Source organism: Photinus pyralis, unplaced genomic scaffold (genome assembly GCF_008802855.1).
Source record: "Photinus pyralis isolate 1611_PpyrPB1 unplaced genomic scaffold, Ppyr1.3 Ppyr1.4_LG7, whole genome shotgun sequence".
Classification (NCBI taxonomy): Eukaryota; Metazoa; Arthropoda; class Insecta; order Coleoptera; family Lampyridae; genus Photinus; species Photinus pyralis.
In genome coordinates this window covers 16,799,205-16,816,953 of record NW_022170738.1, presented here as the reverse complement: position 1 = coordinate 16,816,953, position 17,749 = coordinate 16,799,205, and the positions used below count along the sequence as shown (strand labels likewise).

At 39.4% G+C, this 17,749-nt stretch overlaps 2 protein-coding genes across 8 annotated transcripts in view; one reads left to right on the top strand and one right to left on the bottom strand.

Annotated features, from left to right (window-relative positions):
* Positions 1 to 11,155, top strand: part of LOC116176360 (cAMP-specific 3',5'-cyclic phosphodiesterase) — a 416,659-nt gene extending 405,504 nt beyond the window's left edge. For all 6 annotated transcript variants that reach the window (XM_031494887.1, XM_031494885.1, XM_031494883.1 and 3 more), the window contains 2 exons: positions 9,088 to 9,181; positions 9,450 to 11,155. In XM_031494887.1, coding sequence (XP_031350747.1) covers positions 9,088 to 9,181; positions 9,450 to 10,732 — 1,377 coding nt within the window. In that variant the 3' untranslated portion in view covers positions 10,733 to 11,155. The remainder of the gene's footprint in view (positions 1 to 9,087; positions 9,182 to 9,449) is intronic.
* Positions 11,156 to 14,024: 2,869 nt separating this feature from the next.
* Positions 14,025 to 17,127, bottom strand: LOC116176361 (piggyBac transposable element-derived protein 4-like). Of its 2 annotated transcripts, XM_031494889.1 has the most exons (4): positions 16,980 to 17,127; positions 16,785 to 16,929; positions 14,372 to 16,739; positions 14,025 to 14,313 (listed from the first exon to the last, which is right to left on the bottom strand). In XM_031494889.1, exons 3-4 carry the CDS (start codon positions 15,934 to 15,936, stop codon positions 14,058 to 14,060), a joined length of 1,821 nt encoding a protein of 606 aa, XP_031350749.1. In that variant the 5' UTR covers positions 15,937 to 16,739; positions 16,785 to 16,929; positions 16,980 to 17,127; the 3' UTR covers positions 14,025 to 14,057. The 2 variants fall into 2 exon arrangements, with proteins under 2 accessions (XP_031350749.1, XP_031350748.1); XM_031494888.1 differs by having other exon boundaries at positions 14,372 to 16,929.
* Between the last annotated feature and the right edge of the window lie 622 nt (positions 17,128 to 17,749).

Sequence of the window (17,749 nt, the reverse complement as noted above, 5' to 3'; positions counted from 1 at the left end):
ACTAGGCTAGCGGAAGATGTGGACGATTTAAGAGATCGGATAATTGTTGGGTGTAACTCAGTATGAAACGACCCTGGGGGTCAATTTTTGAGATGCGATCGTTTTTTTGCGAATACGCAAAGTTACGTGTACGTAGTTACGAATGTCAAGAAAACAATCAATTTTTGAGTGACAGTTTCTATTATTCGCAACTTTACTTACGATCATCGTAAAGATGCGATTGATAGATTTGACAACACCTGAATTAAAATTGACATTTCGCAAAATTAAATCTAATTTCGTATTTATTCTCATTCCATCTGTTCTATGGTTAAAGAGGTGTATATAATTGTACCTCGTTATTATAATGGACAGTTGAAAAAAGAGAGGTGCAAATGATTCCGAAAAGCAAAAAACTATGCTGGTGGAATATGTGAAAAATAAAGGGTACCGCTCACTAGAGCGAAGCGGCGCGTCGACTGGAGTATAGGTATAATGAAGAAATCGATGCTTTAATAAAAAACGAAATTGCTTCTTTAACAACCATTACATCTGTATTGTTGCCTTTGTTGTTTTGTGGAGATTATTGTAACGGCTTTCTGGAGTGTTTGGTTCCACACTATTAAAAGGTGTTAACAACCAAGAGCGAAGGGGATATCCCGAATCTCCTGTAAAGAATAAGTATTTCCCCAAAGTGTAAGGAACTACATTTATTAATAAATGTGTCACACACCCAATACTAATCGATGTAATTGCTGCATAAGACCATTGACATTTGATTGATTCCATAAATAGGAAAACTCAATTCCTCAAAACCTTCCCCTTTGAGGAATTGAGTCGTCTATTTCCTATATGGTTCATCACCCCATTTAGAGAATGGATCAACAACGAGTTTTTTCTGATATAGGTATATCTATATGCATCGTTAGTACCTACTTCCCGGATACCTTGCGTTCACATTTAGAATGTTGAGGCTGCTGTCACATATCTAACAACATTTTTGTAACGTTATCCACTCATCTTCCATTCTTTAAACTTACCGACTGCACATTAATAGAGTGGTAACCATTTCGGTTTATATATAAATATTCAGGATGCTCCGGATCCTCAATTTTCGGAGGAAAAATGGGCACATGCGTGCAGTCTATGCACCCTATAGTTCCCGGAAAACCAAATTACGTAAAAAATCTAAAATCTTGAATGGCCAAAACGTTTATCAATTCTTCTATTTTCGATAAAATTTTTAAAATTGACGATCAACTGGTCACTATACTTTATATTCAAAGCAAAACGCATTCGAATATCAAATTACGCCAGCTATCTACCGCTCGCAAAAAAGCGAAGGATATTTTAAGAGCGCGCAAAGAAACGTGCTGTCAAAATTTGAAACAAACTACTATTCGTATTGTTCCGTATACGTTTCCCATTTGCACGCGCTCAAAAATTGACCCCCTGGAAATGATTAAAAATCAAATGTTGGTAAATGTGTTGTTTATTGCAAAAAAAGGTAAAGGTGACAAAGTATAGAATAATCTTGTGAAAAAAAGAAGAGAGACTACAATAACAAAATTGTGGAGTCTCTAAAAAAAACAATGTGGTTAATTATCTTATTATTTCAAATCCATTAACACCTTCACAATTGCACAGTTCATTTTGCTGTCCTTACGACCTTTGTCTATTATTATTAGTTGTTGTTAGTGCTCATTCTACCTATACACAGTGGAAGAGTTTTATGGTGTCATTACTTTTAGTTACCTTTGTGATAGGTTATTTCTGCATACTTTTTATGGAAATAGAAATAAAATCGATAAGAGAATCCATCATCGTTTGTTCATCTCCCCTTTCGTGGATTTCGTCGTTATCTGTAACATTAGTTTTAACGAACAGTATTTATACATCAAGTACATAAACTGAGTCTTTATTGACGAGGCGGTTATTTGGCTGAGCGAGCTTGCGAATTTTGTATGTAGGCGCCTCGAATAAAGGTAAAACTAATGCCGAATCAAATAAATTTGTTCTGCGCATGCGCAATCCGTTCCGACTAAAAATACGAAAAACAATTATTGGGAATGCGCAGACCCACATTCGTTATTTGTAAACTAATTCTTTTAAAATGTTAGGGTAGGGTTCTTAGCACGTCAAAATGAATTGGGCATGTACAACCCTAACTTTATTATTTGTGATCGGATTTTTACAAAATTTTAACAAAAGTTACATCTTACAAACGGGAAATGAATGTAAGAGAAATGCGCTTTTTGTAAACCGTTTACGATTACTTTTTTAACTTGTTATGTTTTGGAAACGAATAAGCCTCTAAATGAAATATTTTGCACTTTTGATTTATATGCAAAAGAAATGTTTGGTTTTGATCCCCTCTGAGCCCCAATCTATATTAGGAAATAATAACCAGCGATAGATCAATTATCAGGTATTCCAGGTACCTACTGGAAAAGTTGTGTGTCTATTGTAATTAGGATTTATTCATGATTTACCGAGACTTTTTTACAGAGGTACGCACGTACGCGTTTATAATGAAATTACAGTATAGAGAATGCAATTGCAAATGAGCATAGGTCGATACTTAATTATTTCCGATGATACAGATTATCGTAATAAGAGTAATTTCCTCACACCCAGCAGCTTCCTTCGTTTCCAATTTGGTAATACCGTCGTTTTGATCATATCAACCAGGATTGCAAATGGCATATTACTACATTCGCCTCCATTTTCGTAACACGTTACACCAGTAGCCATTGTTTTATTTTATTATCAAATAAAGGTAGAGCATTTCGAAAAGTCAAGGTGATTGCATACCTTGAATGCGATTAGTATAATTACACTTATATGGCATGGTATTTATAACTATCAACGTTATATTTGCACTATCGCATTCGATTTGAGACAATTTCGTTTTTTTTTGGAACACTTCCTTATCACGGGATACAAAATTTTAGTATCGTACGATTTTGATGAGCGGTCTTGTCACATTTTAATTAAACAACGGAAATGGATGGATCAACTACGTGCAATAAGGCTAAACTAATAAATATCAAATGGGGATTAAACTGCAATTTTGATAAGTAATCCGTCGATATTGGAATAATGTGCACGTTCGCACTTCGTGTTAGTATATATTGTTTTTGTCAGAAATCGGTCCCATGGTGATAAAAACGCCAAAACGTTTGAAAAATGTACTTTGTTCGATCAGATTGTACTGGTGTCAGTCGAATTTACTCGACTTAGCTCACGTATTTGTCTGCAGTTGTAATTTTCCATTAAATTACTTATATTACATGACTTTTATCTAAATCTCAATAACAAATCACTTGAAAGGTGTACTGGGTACTCAGATAGGTATATATGGCCAGTATCCCGTTCGTGGTTTCGATAGCTAATAATCTCATAAGGGAAAGTAAATACCTACTTTCGTCAGTCATAAGAGCACTGACGTCATTTGGGTCATATGATCTTGTTCTCCAACTTTACCATAGGTAATGAGACAAAAAGGTATAAATCAATCAGGGAAATCCTGAGATCCATTCCAAGATACGTAGATTGGATTGAGAGTACATGGGATTTCCCCACAAGTGTTTCGCATAGGCCTTTCTAACTAATGTTATCAAGGTAGTAATTGTAATTACGAGCTCTACGATCATTTTCATGAGCCATACCTAATTAATGCCGAACTCGAAACCCAAATTCTGTTTTCACACCGAAGCTCGGAAACTTCTCAGTTTTTACAAGTTTTACAATTCAGAGGTGAGCGTTAGAAAAACTGGACTTCCGTAACTCAGATCTCAGAATCTAGAGAAGAATCTGGGAGTTTTGAAGCTGTGAGATTTATTAACTTGAAAAAGTAGAAGCTTTAGAAACTTCAGAATTTTTTAACACCCTCAGAGACTGCAATGTCCAGAAGTTCCATGTCCGAACAAATGCCTCAAAAGAACATGCAAGTTGGTAATTAATTTTAATTCGCTTCCACTTCCTTGACGTTGGCAATCATCAGATCAACCTTTTGGGTCGCTTTCGAAATTCCGTTTTCGTAATCTATTTTAATCCCCTCATAAAAGTAATAAAATCCAATAGAAACAACTCACTTAAATTGTCGAAATATTAAGTAAAATGGAAATTCCTTACATCTTATTTCGTATTCACCAAAGAACTATACAGGGTGATTCACGTAGCAAGTTTTTAAACTTGCAGTTGAAATAGAAACTTGAAAGTCGGTTTACAGCCATAATCCACCATTGCGTGTTGAAATAAAATAATTTCAAGATGGCGCCGCTTGCGTAAATACCGGAAGTGGCGCCATCTTAGTTATTTTAATAGAACCATTTTCTGTTTTGTTCTGGGTTTAAGCAAAGAGTAGGGTACTCTTTGGTTTAAGTACCTATCTGTCATAGTTTTTGACATTTGACAATTTTTCTCTAAAAATTTGAAGATGCATGGGTCCATTCAAAAATTCATATCTCTTAAATCGTCCCAGATTAGTGAGTGCTCTTTTTTATAGGTAATCGAATCCTTGAAGTGGAAGGAATTTTTTGGGGGATCGCGTAAAGTCTTGAAAAAGTTTCCAGGGCTGCTGCGATTTTTCAAAGTTAACAATCAGAAAGTGTGAAAAACAGTTTTTCTGCAACTACTATTTCTTATGCCATAGCTGCATGTAGATTTAAATTTTGGCGGCTGAGGAAGGTAACAACGTCGAAAGCAGTCCGGTTCGTACAGGTACAGTTCGCACGCTGTAATTGGTGAAGGGGGAGGGGGTATCGAGTTACGTTTTTGCGTTAGGTACGCAGCATTCAACGTTCGTGCGAAAAAGCCTAAGTTTTACAGGTACTTTTTAAGATTAAAAATTCGATCAAGGTCAGAGCATGGGGGAGGGGGTCGAAATTCTAGAAGGGGTGCGCGGTTAGGTTGACTTACAACAGCAAGTAGTCGCCGGACCCCTCTGTCGAGGTGGGTGGATTCTCACCCTTCGGCCCGCGTATATTTTTCACCTGAGGACGGATTTTTTAAATTTGCGAAACTGATTGCAACTGAGAGTACATGAAAGCATGTGAAAAAGAAGAAAATTACTCGACCGGCTTTCTCCGTGGAACCACCGTTTTCGCGTTTTTCAGCTTCATTCATAATTTGAAAACGGTAACATCTGCGAAGACTCCACCGCGGCTAAGAGGGGGGGGGGGGGGCGAATGCAACAGAAGGAATTTTTGTCACCCCCTGCGGAGGAAGGAGCTGTACGGGCAAGATCACGTCTTGGGACCTAGAGGCGAAAGCTATAACCCAAGGGGTCGGTACTTAGCACTCCATGACCTTTAGGGGTGCGCACTTCTCAAATTTGTTTGCGCCCTAGGAGGCAGGGAGAGGACACGAAATCCCCGGGTGATGACCTTTTTCTCTGAAGTCGTAAGTTCAGAGCAAAGGGAGGGAGACTAAAGAAACGTTGTTCGCGGTTAGTCCCGTGCACGGATCGCGTGGTGGATTTTTCGAATCACGTCGTTGCTTTTGGTGAAAAGGTTTTTGTTCGGAGAAAACTAGGAAAGGAGTTTCGGAATTGGGGAGGTACGTTACTTTTCGAACGCGCCGGGTAGCGAAACCGCTGCCTCTACCGTTTTTCACACTTGGTGAGCTCGAATCCCACAACTTGAAAGTTTTTGGTGGCACAGGGAGGGCATGTAAAGCTGGCGGTCCCGGCAAACATACCACGGCTGTCGTTCGGAAGTGCCTCCCATACGATAAATAAATAACCGTTTTTCCACGATGCGTAGGGGTAAGGGCGTAGGGATTTTTTTAACTTCGTCGTTCGATGCCGCTTCCGACGCTATGGGTCGAAATTTTTTGCGAAGCGGCGGGAAACGAGAAGGGAACAACAGGGCGAAATATGCACTCTCTCGAAAACGAAACCTCAGTTCCTAGTTAAAGTTTTACTACTTCGCTTATATACTTCCGACGATACGTCACCGATAATTTCCTCATTTCTCTTTCTTTTCTTTTAGGGTTTAAGGAGTAGAGGGCGAAATTTTTTTAAGTGTCTTGCGCGATCATGTCGGGCCTCCTCCCTCGATGGGTGTGGAATTTCGACATCGGGACGTTTATACGATAAGAAAATAAGTTATATTCGAATCCTGAAGGCCGATTTTTTAACATTGGAAATGTTTATGTTTTCGTATATGAGCACAGTACGCACGCTATAGCATGGCGAATAACGACGCAGACCAACTGTCGGGAAAACTGAGATTCCTGGCATAAATATGTTTGTGATGAATGGGCACGTGTTTGCTATACTGATAAGTTTCAAATCGATCCACGGCGCATCAAGTGACGATTGTACGGTGTACCGTACTCGGCCGTGATCGGTAGGTTAAGGAAAAATCGCGGGTACTGTCGATACGGTACTTATTTAATACTGCTTTTTTTAATTCCAATCTAAAATTCTTGCACATCTCCTTTGATAGTATTAAGAGCATGTTATGACGCTTATTATTCAGAAGGTGTACGATTGCGACACGAATGGAGGAAGTGTTCGGAGTGAAAAAGAGTTATTTGTGTTTTAGATGTGCCGTATTATAACAATCTAAAAACCTTATCAAAAATGAAAATCGTTAAAATTTATATATCGCTACCTTTTACCACATTAAATCCGTAGTTAATATATGATCTACGCTCACACTTGATAGTGTGTGGTAACCCTCAACAAACATAAACATATAGTAATCTACACGATTTTGTACAGCATAAAATAAACAGTACCCAAAGTCGAAGGTATATTACACCGCATAGCTGAAGAGCGTAAAATAGGTACCTATTTTTGGCAAGGTTTGTTCAAAATAAACCCACGTTAGTAGAGTCTTGAGAAGTCGATGTTTGACCAAAAAGGGGTTATCAAGATATTGGTCCTTTTTTGAGCCGATTAAAATTTTTGTCTCCTTTTTGAATATTGCAACAACAATGAACTGAACACATCACAAACTACATTTTCGTACGCAACGCTAAACTAATAACAAAATGACGTGTGGTCCCAAAACGCCGGTTAATAGGTTCGTTAAGTACATCATATCTTGTTCTATCTTTAATGGGCACTATTGACCTTGATGCCGTTCTGTTAAATATGTCAACGTTTTTTTTTGTCAAATGCCATTGTAATAGCTTGAGAACCACGTGACTCGTGGTCAGCACTTGTCCAGAAAACTGCACCTGTGTTGCAGGTACGGAATATCGTGCTGTTTCCATATTTTCCAAATGTGAATAATTTTACACTTTTCTGAGAATTTTGGGAAAAAGTTGCCTCTGAACGCGCTACGTTTCAGCGAATATAAATCTGCACCCCAATGGAGAAAGTAATTCTGTTTATGTTTTTCACGTTTAGCCTTTGGACTTTTCTTCAGCTTTATGAACATTACTTTTTTCTGCAAATTGTCTGTAAATGATGAAAAACAAAGTTTGGGATTTACCGTGGCAGTTTGCTCTTCCACCTACTCCTCGTTTTGAAACATTCGTCGTAGTACTTACCTGCGTGCGTTATGCAACGCAAAACCTTTGGAAACGCTAATCTCTTCAATGAATCGTTTCTACGTGCGACACTGCATATTTACCTGTCAACGTTTCACCATAAAAATTTCTCCATTCAAAAGAACAGTAATTTCACGTAGGTACCTATATACAAAGTTTAGATATGAACTGTGAACTACTGGAATTTCGTCTCAAATAAGTTACAGAGAAACCGCTATAATTATGCACAATAACCACAATGGTTTTGATCAAGAATTCAAGGAAACGAATGTATTTCAAACATTCCACCTAAATTTAAAGCAACGAACTTGAGCTAAAATTAATTTCGGCCCGAAAATTCGGTTGGCAAAATTCTTTGAAGCCTGAATCGCGTATGATTTACAAAGATGACGGGTATCCTTTGAAGAAATATGGGCAATGTCGAAATTGGTTCAAAGTATTTTTTTCGATGCGTCTGTGGTAGTAAAAAAAAACGTAGCTTATCTTTTATCTATACCTGTTTCAATATTTAAATAAGCATACGTAAATCCGTTTATCTGTACCAATTTAGATTGTGACAGATATATAATTGTGGGCACCACGAAATGTGACACATTACTATTGTGTGAATCAACTGAGTCTGAGCGCCACGGATTCACGGTACTTAATAAAAAGAGAAACTGTGGGTGGTGGAAATATTACGAGAGCTATTTAAGAAATCGTGAATTTTCGCACGAGCATTACTTAACGAGTAGAGAAGCAGTACGGTTCGTTGTAGTACCGTTTCAGATCTCATCGCGAGCGTGTCGAGATTATGTAGTGATTGTGTCGATAGTTTTTGTTCTAATTAAAAATTGTATACGTGATAAAATGGTAGTAACCAACGAAATTGAAGGAAACCGTAGAAAAATGTTGAAAAGAAGTTTATCTAAGGAAGACGAATGCATTTCGCGGATACCCCCGGATTCGGAAAATCTTTTCGAAAATTTGCCATGGGTTAGCATTATGTCGGATATCGCTTTAACAGCGGCTGTCGCCGAGTTGAAGGTAAGGGGGCCTTTTTTGAATTCGGCATCGCAACAATACAATCGTAATTTTATGTTCAATTGACGACCGAGCATGCAAATTTTATTCATTTTGTTAATGGGCCAGTTTTATGATATTGCTTCTTCATACCTCTATGATAATTACAAATGTAATTACAATCTACTGTCGCGAATTGCGATCGCTAAAATGGAAAACTACACATTTAGATTGGATTATCACTTCATTGCACCTTCAACTTTACAGCCTATATAAGCCTTGAATCGAAGACTATTTCAAAACCTTTAATATTTATTAGACGAATTTACATAACTCCTTAAACAAAACTACCTCATTAATTACCTACAAAGGCGATAACTGTAATTAGTAGACATACGTTCCAGTCGCTGTGATAGATTGTCTGAAATCCTAAAAGGAACAGTGTACTTTAATTAATTAATTCGATCGTGGGATGTCATGTGTAAAGGTCTAAACAGAGCCATTTCTCTTTGTGTCAATTCTTATTAAGGACTGTGTAGGATTTACTTTGATCTCCATATTAAGACAAAATCTTAACGCAATTTTCTTTTGTTACAGTTCAAGCGCATGCTAAACAAGGAACTGTCGCACTTTTCCGAGTCTAGCAAATCGGGAAACCAAATATCAGAATATATCTGCTCGACCTTCTTAGGTAAGTCGAAATTTAAATATTTTTTTTAACTAATAGTTACACTTTCACTGCGCCGCGAATGGAACTAGAATAGAGTTTCTACTTTCATTCGGGCGCGTTCCTCCCAATATTTTTCATCCTGGACTTAAGTAATTATGTAACGGCTACGTTACGTAATATAGACATAACTTTGAGGGCCACAAGGAAATCGAAAAAGTAACCTTAACCATGACCACCCGCAAGGTGACCAACATTTTAAATTGATCGCTAACAATGCGTTTCTTTGCAGATAAACAACAGGAATTAGATATACCAATCCCCGCCGTGAGACTAGAAGAAGGCAATGAAGCTGTACAACCCAAAGGTGTGCCGCGTAAGGATCGCCCGAGATCCGTACCAACACCGATGTCGCAAATATCGGGAGTCAATCGCAAATCGCTCTGTCACACCAATTCATTCACCGGCGAACGATTGCCAGTATATGGCGTTGAAACACCCCACGAAGAAGAATTAGGAAAGTGTTTAGCTGAAATAGACAGATGGGGAGTGGATATGTTCCGCATTCAAGAACTTAGTAACGGACGACCATTGACTTGCGTTGCGTACACAACGTTTACGTCCCGTGAGCTACTTAAACATTTGAACATACCACAAAAGACTTTTATAACATTTATGATGACATTAGAAGATCATTACGTTAAAGATAACCCCTTCCACAACTCCCTACATGCGGCCGATGTCGCTCAAAGTACTCACGTGTTGCTTAATACCCCCGCATTAGAATCAGTCTTCACTCCGTTAGAAATCACAGCCGCCCTTTTCGCCGCCTGTGTCCACGATGTTGATCATCCAGGACTCACCAATCAGTTTCTTATAAACTCTAGTTCGGAGCTGGCGCTAATGTATAATGACGAAAGCGTGCTCGAAAATCATCATTTAGCGGTAGCGTTTAAGTTACTCCAAAATGAAGGTTGCGATATGTTTTGTAACATGAGCAAAAAGCAACGACAAACCCTCCGTAAAATGGTCATCGATATGGTGCTGAGTACGGATATGTCGAAGCATATGAGCCTTCTTGCTGATTTGAAGACCATGGTCGAAACCAAAAAAGTGGCCGGTTCTGGAGTGCTTCTGTTAGATAACTACACTGATAGAATACAAGTATTAGAAAACCTGGTGCATTGCGCAGACTTGAGCAATCCTACCAAACCTCTCCCACTCTACCGTAGATGGGTCGATCTGCTCATGGAAGAGTTTTTCCTGCAGGGTGATCGAGAAAGAGAAGCTAAAATGGAGATCAGTCCCATGTGTGACCGACACTCGGCGACTGTAGAAAAGACCCAGGTTGGCTTCATCGATTATATCGTACATCCCTTGTGGGAGACGTGGGCGGATTTGGTCCATCCAGACGCGCAAGATATTTTGGACACGTTGGAGGAAAACCGGGATTGGTATCAAGGTATGATCCCGCCCAGTCCACCGTCCGAAGATGTCCCGGACCCGCAGAGACCCGGCATTCGATTTCAAGTTACACTTGAGGAGGGCGAGGCAGAAGCCGAAGCCCCAATGTGACGGAGGCTGCTGGGCCTCTGTAGGAAGCTCACCGAAAAGGTGCAGCAATGGTGGCGCGTGCGGCAATGAGGCGCGGGCGCCTCTGCCCCCTTTGCTCACTCCCTTTTCCGCGGCTGGCCGCGGCGTTTGTTATGTTTGCATTGCTTGACTGATAATCTTCGGGCTTGCAGCCTGTCCCTGCAGTTCCTGGGAGTGTACGTATATTAAGTTTTGGCCTTTCCGTATACCCTTGACATGCCTTACCGTAGAGGAGTGACACCGCGACGCGTAGCCGCCCTGGAGGCGGTCTGTGCTCTTTTCTCAGTACTGATACATCTTGTATATAATTTCATATATCTGTCGGTGTAATACTCAGCCCCGTGTATGTATAGGAACTACATGTCATGTCAGCTGTGTTACACAAGTAAAGCTCTCTCCATTTTATGTGTTTACTTTTTTTCCATTCATCTTACCCTTTTATATCTACTTAGGTAATCCGAGTGGAAACAAGAGTTGCAGTAACAAAAAATAGGAGATAGTGGTAGGTATAGCCATAAAATTATTGTCGGCGACGTTTATAACGCATGAAGTGTTTCCTTGAACTTTTTCCAACTTGCATAATCTGAACAAAAAAATTTAGCAATCTCATTAAAAGAAGGTTCTGAAACATGAGGTCTAAAGGTTGAATTTCGTTTGCGGCCTGGCCCCTGGCGCAACTTCCAACTGTGATGCACTGTTAATTGGCCGGTGAAAAATGTGAAAATGATTGCATTGGTACAACTTGTCTTGAAGATGCATTTGTTGATGCTGTCAACGGCCACGTCTCGACTGGCCAAAAACATGTAGGGAGGCGAACGACACTATCGACAGTCGAGACATAGCCGCGTCTTTCAAACGAGCATTATGTGTGTGTGTGCCGCAACACTGGACATTACATTCTGTGGCCTTATGGATATTGCATCCCACAATTTTGCTTAAATTCTTGAAGAGTCTTGCACTCCGTTATAGATTTGTACGCATTTTAACGCAATTTAAAGCAGTTTTTTTTTCAACCCAAAATAGGTGTTCACCCGCATCTCGTCGTTCGTTGAAAATTTGTCTCCAGCCAGATAGTTTAGTTATGGGTACAGGCTGGCGGAGCCAAATAAGGCGTTAGGTAAAACAATTGGAATCACAAATTGACTCATTTCTGAGTCACAGACGGCACGACCTTTCATTAGAGTACCCCTTTTGATAAGGAGTCGGGAAATAGGACGGTAGTTGGTAGACAATAGTACCTTTTGGAATACCATATGAAGCATAAAATAAATTTCTACCCTCTCCCTCCTCCACTCGGCCTCCTACTGATCTCGCAAAGGAGTCGCGCAGGAAAGTTATAGTTTGACAAACCAATTCATTTCGGTGAGCCCTTTCATTAGAATACCATGAAGGGTAGAACGTGTGATGACCCCCACCACTTTTCAAAAATTTATTGAAGGCGTGCGTATGCAAATTCTGAGACCAGTTGGTTGTGGCATGTAAAAGCTATGAACGTGTTACATTCAAAAACAGCATCTCGGGAAATTCATGCCCCCCCCCCCCTTGAGACGTTGCAAAAAATTCCAGGACACTAGGACCATTTCCCTAAAATTAGTTCAAAACCGCAAAAGTGGGTCCCGACAGACGGACAAAACGCAAACAATAGCACTTTTTTTATTTCTTAAAAAATGCGCTAAAAAGCATTTTTAATTTACTTTTATTGGCACAAGTTCAACTGCCGTCGCGTCGGCTGGAGTTGCTGGACAAATCGCACTATACTTTCCACACATGAACAAATTTCTTGGAAAATGGAAAATATGTCCGATATGTATCCTCACACGAAGGCGTTGTGCGCGGGTGCACCATCATGTTGAAACCAACAGTTTCCAACTTTTTTTTGTGTGCCGTATATCGTTGTATTCGTAATAACAATGCATACTCAATACAGGAGGTAAGTACCAACTTTTTTTACGGGTCATATAAAATTAAAGTTGGCGATTTCTCCGAAGCGAAACATTGTATTGAAAATCTCTTTCTGTCTTGTAGAGTTCAAATAGTGGCAACGAAAGTGTTTTTTTTTTAATTTTCTATCTTCAAAAAATACCATAAAAAACGAAAATCGGCAAATTTCAGTTTTTCTAGCATATCTTCGGAAGTAATCGGAATTTTCTGGTTTTCCTTAAAGCATGACAAACTCTTTAATTTTTCTTAATTTGACCATCTTCGTATCTTCGATGGTTTCCGAGATACCCATGATAGACATCCTTATCTTGAACACAGTGTCTGTGAATGATTCTTCAAAGACAAGAACGGCACATAATACCACAATAATGGTTTGCTGGTAGGACGTATAGTTTTAATTAATTAGTAATCAATAGTGCAGTGTAAGAGTCAAAAGGTTCACGTCGTTCAGACACGTGGAAATGGGTTCGAATAGGGAACTAAAAATTTATTTACTCGAACTTCAGATAACAATTACTGTAATTTATTGAAGCTTAATGAGAACAATGGTTAGTGAGATTTATAGTTTTTTTGTGCAAATTATGTTACCTTAATTGCGCACGGATACGTATCTATTTGGTTTGGTAACTTTCAAACAAGCGTTTTTAATAGGATATAAATTTGTTGATATGCGTAAGTATCATTGTTTTAATCTTTTTTCTCCATTGCTGACGCTAATATCAGCAGACTATGAGAGTTTGGTTGCTAGGTTGTTAAGTGTCTGTGTGGGTTAGATCGTCACGAACGTTAAATAATTGTTTTGGTTCTAGTTTGCTATGGTTTTCTCTTTCTATCATGAGCATTGAGCCGTTGATAACTTAGCACGGTTTTATGTCCACACACAGAGTAAGGCCTTCTCAGAATAGAAACAGTAATGCTATTTTAGCGGTCACTAGAGAGGGTCGCTGATAAATCTGGGCTCTGGCAACTGTCGATTATCGGGGAAAATATATTGATACCGAAAAATGTGTTATACAAAAGTTTTGGGGTTCCTCAATGTCTACTAGGCAATAATAGTCTTAATTAAACAGGATGACACACCAAAATTGCATTTTTTAAAAAGAACCACCCTGTATATTTGACATTTCAATTCTTTTCACAAATGTTAAGCAAAATTTGTAAGAAGCTTAACCCTTTAAGGACTGACGAATTTCTTACGTGCTCAACCCCCAGACGGCGAAATATAGCGTGGCGTGTGGCCAGCTGACGGGTATATCCGACACTTATCTTTTTCATTCAGGATCAATTATTCTGCGTAAAAATTACAATAAATAAGCAATATAACACCACAATAATCATTTAGATTAATTTTTATTGCACAACCAATTCAAAACTTTGACATTGTATGATATGTAGCGAAACATGGCACCACACACAAACCAACATCGCAATCTTTGCACATGTATCTGGACTCCTTCCTTTTTTTCGGTGCAAGTTTCGTCTGCGAACATACTATACATCTCCTCAAGGGGTTTTTGCTTTTTGGTGTGTCTGGCACCAAAACTGGAAAATGCCTCCCTGTAAGCCTCGCCACATCCAATCCACGAACATGCTGTGGAGCGACAATGGGGGTCGCAGAATATCTGTAGCAAAAGTAAAACATAATCAATATTACTTGCTATTATAAAACAAGAAACTTACTTCTCGAGAATCTGTCGAATAAGGTTCAGTTGGAATTTAGCCAGAGGAACCTTTTCTGGATTTATAAGTGAATACATCGCATGGGAATTCAGCATACAAATGTCCATGACATGATAAAATAGCTTTTTGTACCACTTATTGCTTTTACGCATGCATTCTATGCTACTTATCATCATGTCAGACCGGTCAACAGCTCCCATTTTCCCATTATAGTCCACCACACATAATGGCTTCTTGACTGGTTCTCCAGTGACCTTGTCCACTTTGTCAAGATTGACCATTTTATTTTCGTGCATAGTGGTTATCATGGAGACATCTCTTCGATCTTTCCACTTCATCACCAGAATTTTGTCACTGCATCTCCAATCAATATCTCCTTTCTTCAGTTTTGAGTTGAGGACAGGCATGTGTTTCCTGTTTGCTCGAACAGTGCCACTTGAGTTAGTTTCATTTTCATGAAGATAAGTAGAGAGTATCGGACTACTATAATAATTGTCTGTGAAGAGCGAATGTCCTTTGTGTAAGTACGGATCCATCAAAGCGGCGACCACTGACCCAGAAGAACCAAGTCCCTTCACGTCTCTTACCTGAATGTTGGTTTGCTGTCCAATATAAACCACGAAGTCCTGAACTATCCCCGTTTCACAATCACACAGAACATAAAGTTTGATGCCAAAGCGATGTCGTTTGGTCTTTATATATTGTTTGAAACTAAGTCGTCCTTTGAATAGAACCATACTCTCGTCAATGACAAGGTCTTGGAACGGATGGAAGAGATCTGCAAGTCTCTTTTTGATCATTTGTAGCAGCGTCTCTATTTTGTATAGACGGTTGTTAGTTGGCGCATTTTCATTGTCTGCGAAATGCAGACATCTCTTGATTTGTAAATACCTATCCCTGGGCATTTGCTTACCAAATATTGGAGAATTTAGCAACGGATCTTTTGACCAATATTCCTTCATATCAAGTTTTTTATTCCGTGACATTAGCATTGTCAAAGCCAAAAAAATAGACAGCTCAGGCAAGTCTATATCCTTCCATTTTTTCTCATCTTGCTGTCGTGCATACCGGTTGGTTTCAGTAATTATCAGATCAGTTACATCCTCGGTAATAAGATTGAAAAAATAATCAATCTCTTTAGAAGCTTGATTGAGGACGTCTCCCTGTATTCCGCTGTAACTGCTGTTGAATGTATGTAATATAGGTTGGAAATTATTTTTTGTCCATGTAATGTTGATGTCACTGTGATCCGTTTCATTACCACCTGGATTACCTTCTTGGGAATCATCGTCATCTCTAATATCATTAGGTATTTCATTGGCTTCATCCACGATGTCTTCATCTATGATATTTTCCTCGTCAGCTGATTCTTCCGATTCACTTTCCAATTCATATTCACTACCACTGTCCGCAAACGGTTCTTCGAGTTCATTGTCACTGTTTTCATCACTCAGAAGCTGCAGAAGGTGAGCAGCTTCTTTAGGATCTAATCCACAATAATTATTCAACTGTACTTTGCTTCTTTTAGGCCTGGAAGGGCCGGCAATTCCGTCTTCTGCCATCATAACATAACCTATACGCCAGTACTACCCATGATATAGCTAGCAGACGAGTGTCGGATATATCCGACACGACGGGTTCAACCGACACTCGGCGGTACAACATCCATTTTTTGTGTCGGAATAACGCGTCAGTCGTCTGTGGAGCCCAACACTTTTTCTACAGTGTCGGATATAGACGGCACCAGTGCAGAGGCAATGTAGAACCTGGTGTCGGCTATATCCGACTACAGTCTGTCAGACAAATTTACTATTGCCGTATAAAGCCGTCGGCCGTCCTTAAAAGGTTAATGTACCTAGTAAATATGAACGAAACCGTCCCTATAATATTCGATTCTGCATGTATTTGGGATAGGTGCATAATTACGTTGTAATGATGTGAAATTTAATAAGATTAATTTGTAATTTGACTCCTGTAGGAATCTGAAATTAATCTAAATTTCTATCAGGAGAGGGCGGTAGTTTGGGAGACGTCATGCTTGACATTCCCACCAGTAACATTACCATCACCATTACATTCCCACTTCCTTCCAAACGATATAAAAGTAGAAACCAAACCAGAAAGTAGGTCTTGGGTCTGAGGTCTTATATCTTTGCCCTGGTCCTAAGCACCACAGTCCCATTCCCGGAGTGGCGGTTGTAACACCGCTCTCAATCTCACCCTCACCCGTTACCTGTCCCTGAATTAAGAGTCGGCGGTTGTAGGACCTTGCTCTTTCCCCGTTACCGTACGTGAATCTCACCAGTTACCTGTCCCTGAATTAGAGATGACGGTTGTAGGACCGTGTCTCAAACCCCAGTTACCGTCCCTGAATTAAACGTGGCTGTATAGCAGTGCCATTAATTGAAATTACCTGTCCCTGAATTAGAGTCTGCGATTGTAGGATCGTGCTCTTTCCCAGTTACCCCCAGTTACCGTCAGTGAATTAAAATATACCTGTTGTAAAATTTCGGTAGACGCTGCGAATGTAAATTCGCGCTCGCCCGGAACCAGCCTTCCTGTAATATACCCCCGATAAAGTTTTAGTTGGTCTTATAACGTAACTTACTTGATTTGTATTGATCCCGTGTAAAGTTAAATCATATCATTAATTGTCTTTGAAACTACCTGCCGGTTGTTTATATTGAAGGTTAACCCGATTAAATTGTAGATAAACAAAACGACCAAGGAATGTCAACGGACCCGTTTGACAAATTCTACTTGGGTCGCGTTCAACCAGTTTATTTAGTTTAGTTATTTTGTAAATATTTATCTCGTGTACATATTATTTGTTTAATTATATTTTCTTGTATTATAACAAGGTTTAGTTTATTAAAAGTGGGGACCTGATATCTCCGGCTGTAGAGCTACTCAGCATAACTCCCGGTGAACCTGAACCATAGGCAACCAACCATACAGTTTGTATGGGTGAACAAAAGGAGGTTTAGGAAAGGGAGATTTTTGGAGGTCCTTGGGTTACCAATAGGCCAAGGGAAGCCTGTAACTATTAGGACCGTTACAACGTAATTAGTGAATCCTCCAGTGAATTTTTCTTGATTATTATTAAGTAGCACCAAATCACAAACACCCTCCACCCTTCAACTTCCAGCGCTAGGGTTGCAGCTAACTTGCTGTTGTTCAATCACCTCCTACTACTCGCAAAGCCCCCTGCGGTAGAGTTATTCTTTCCAGTCCCTACACGGTTAATATATTTACAAAATCGAAAAGATTTCGGACCATACTAGAAGTACCGTTGCGTTCTGCGGTAGCATTACTTTTTCCCTACCCCACACAGGTAAATGGCACGAAATATCAATATAAAATTTAAAAAAAAAAGTA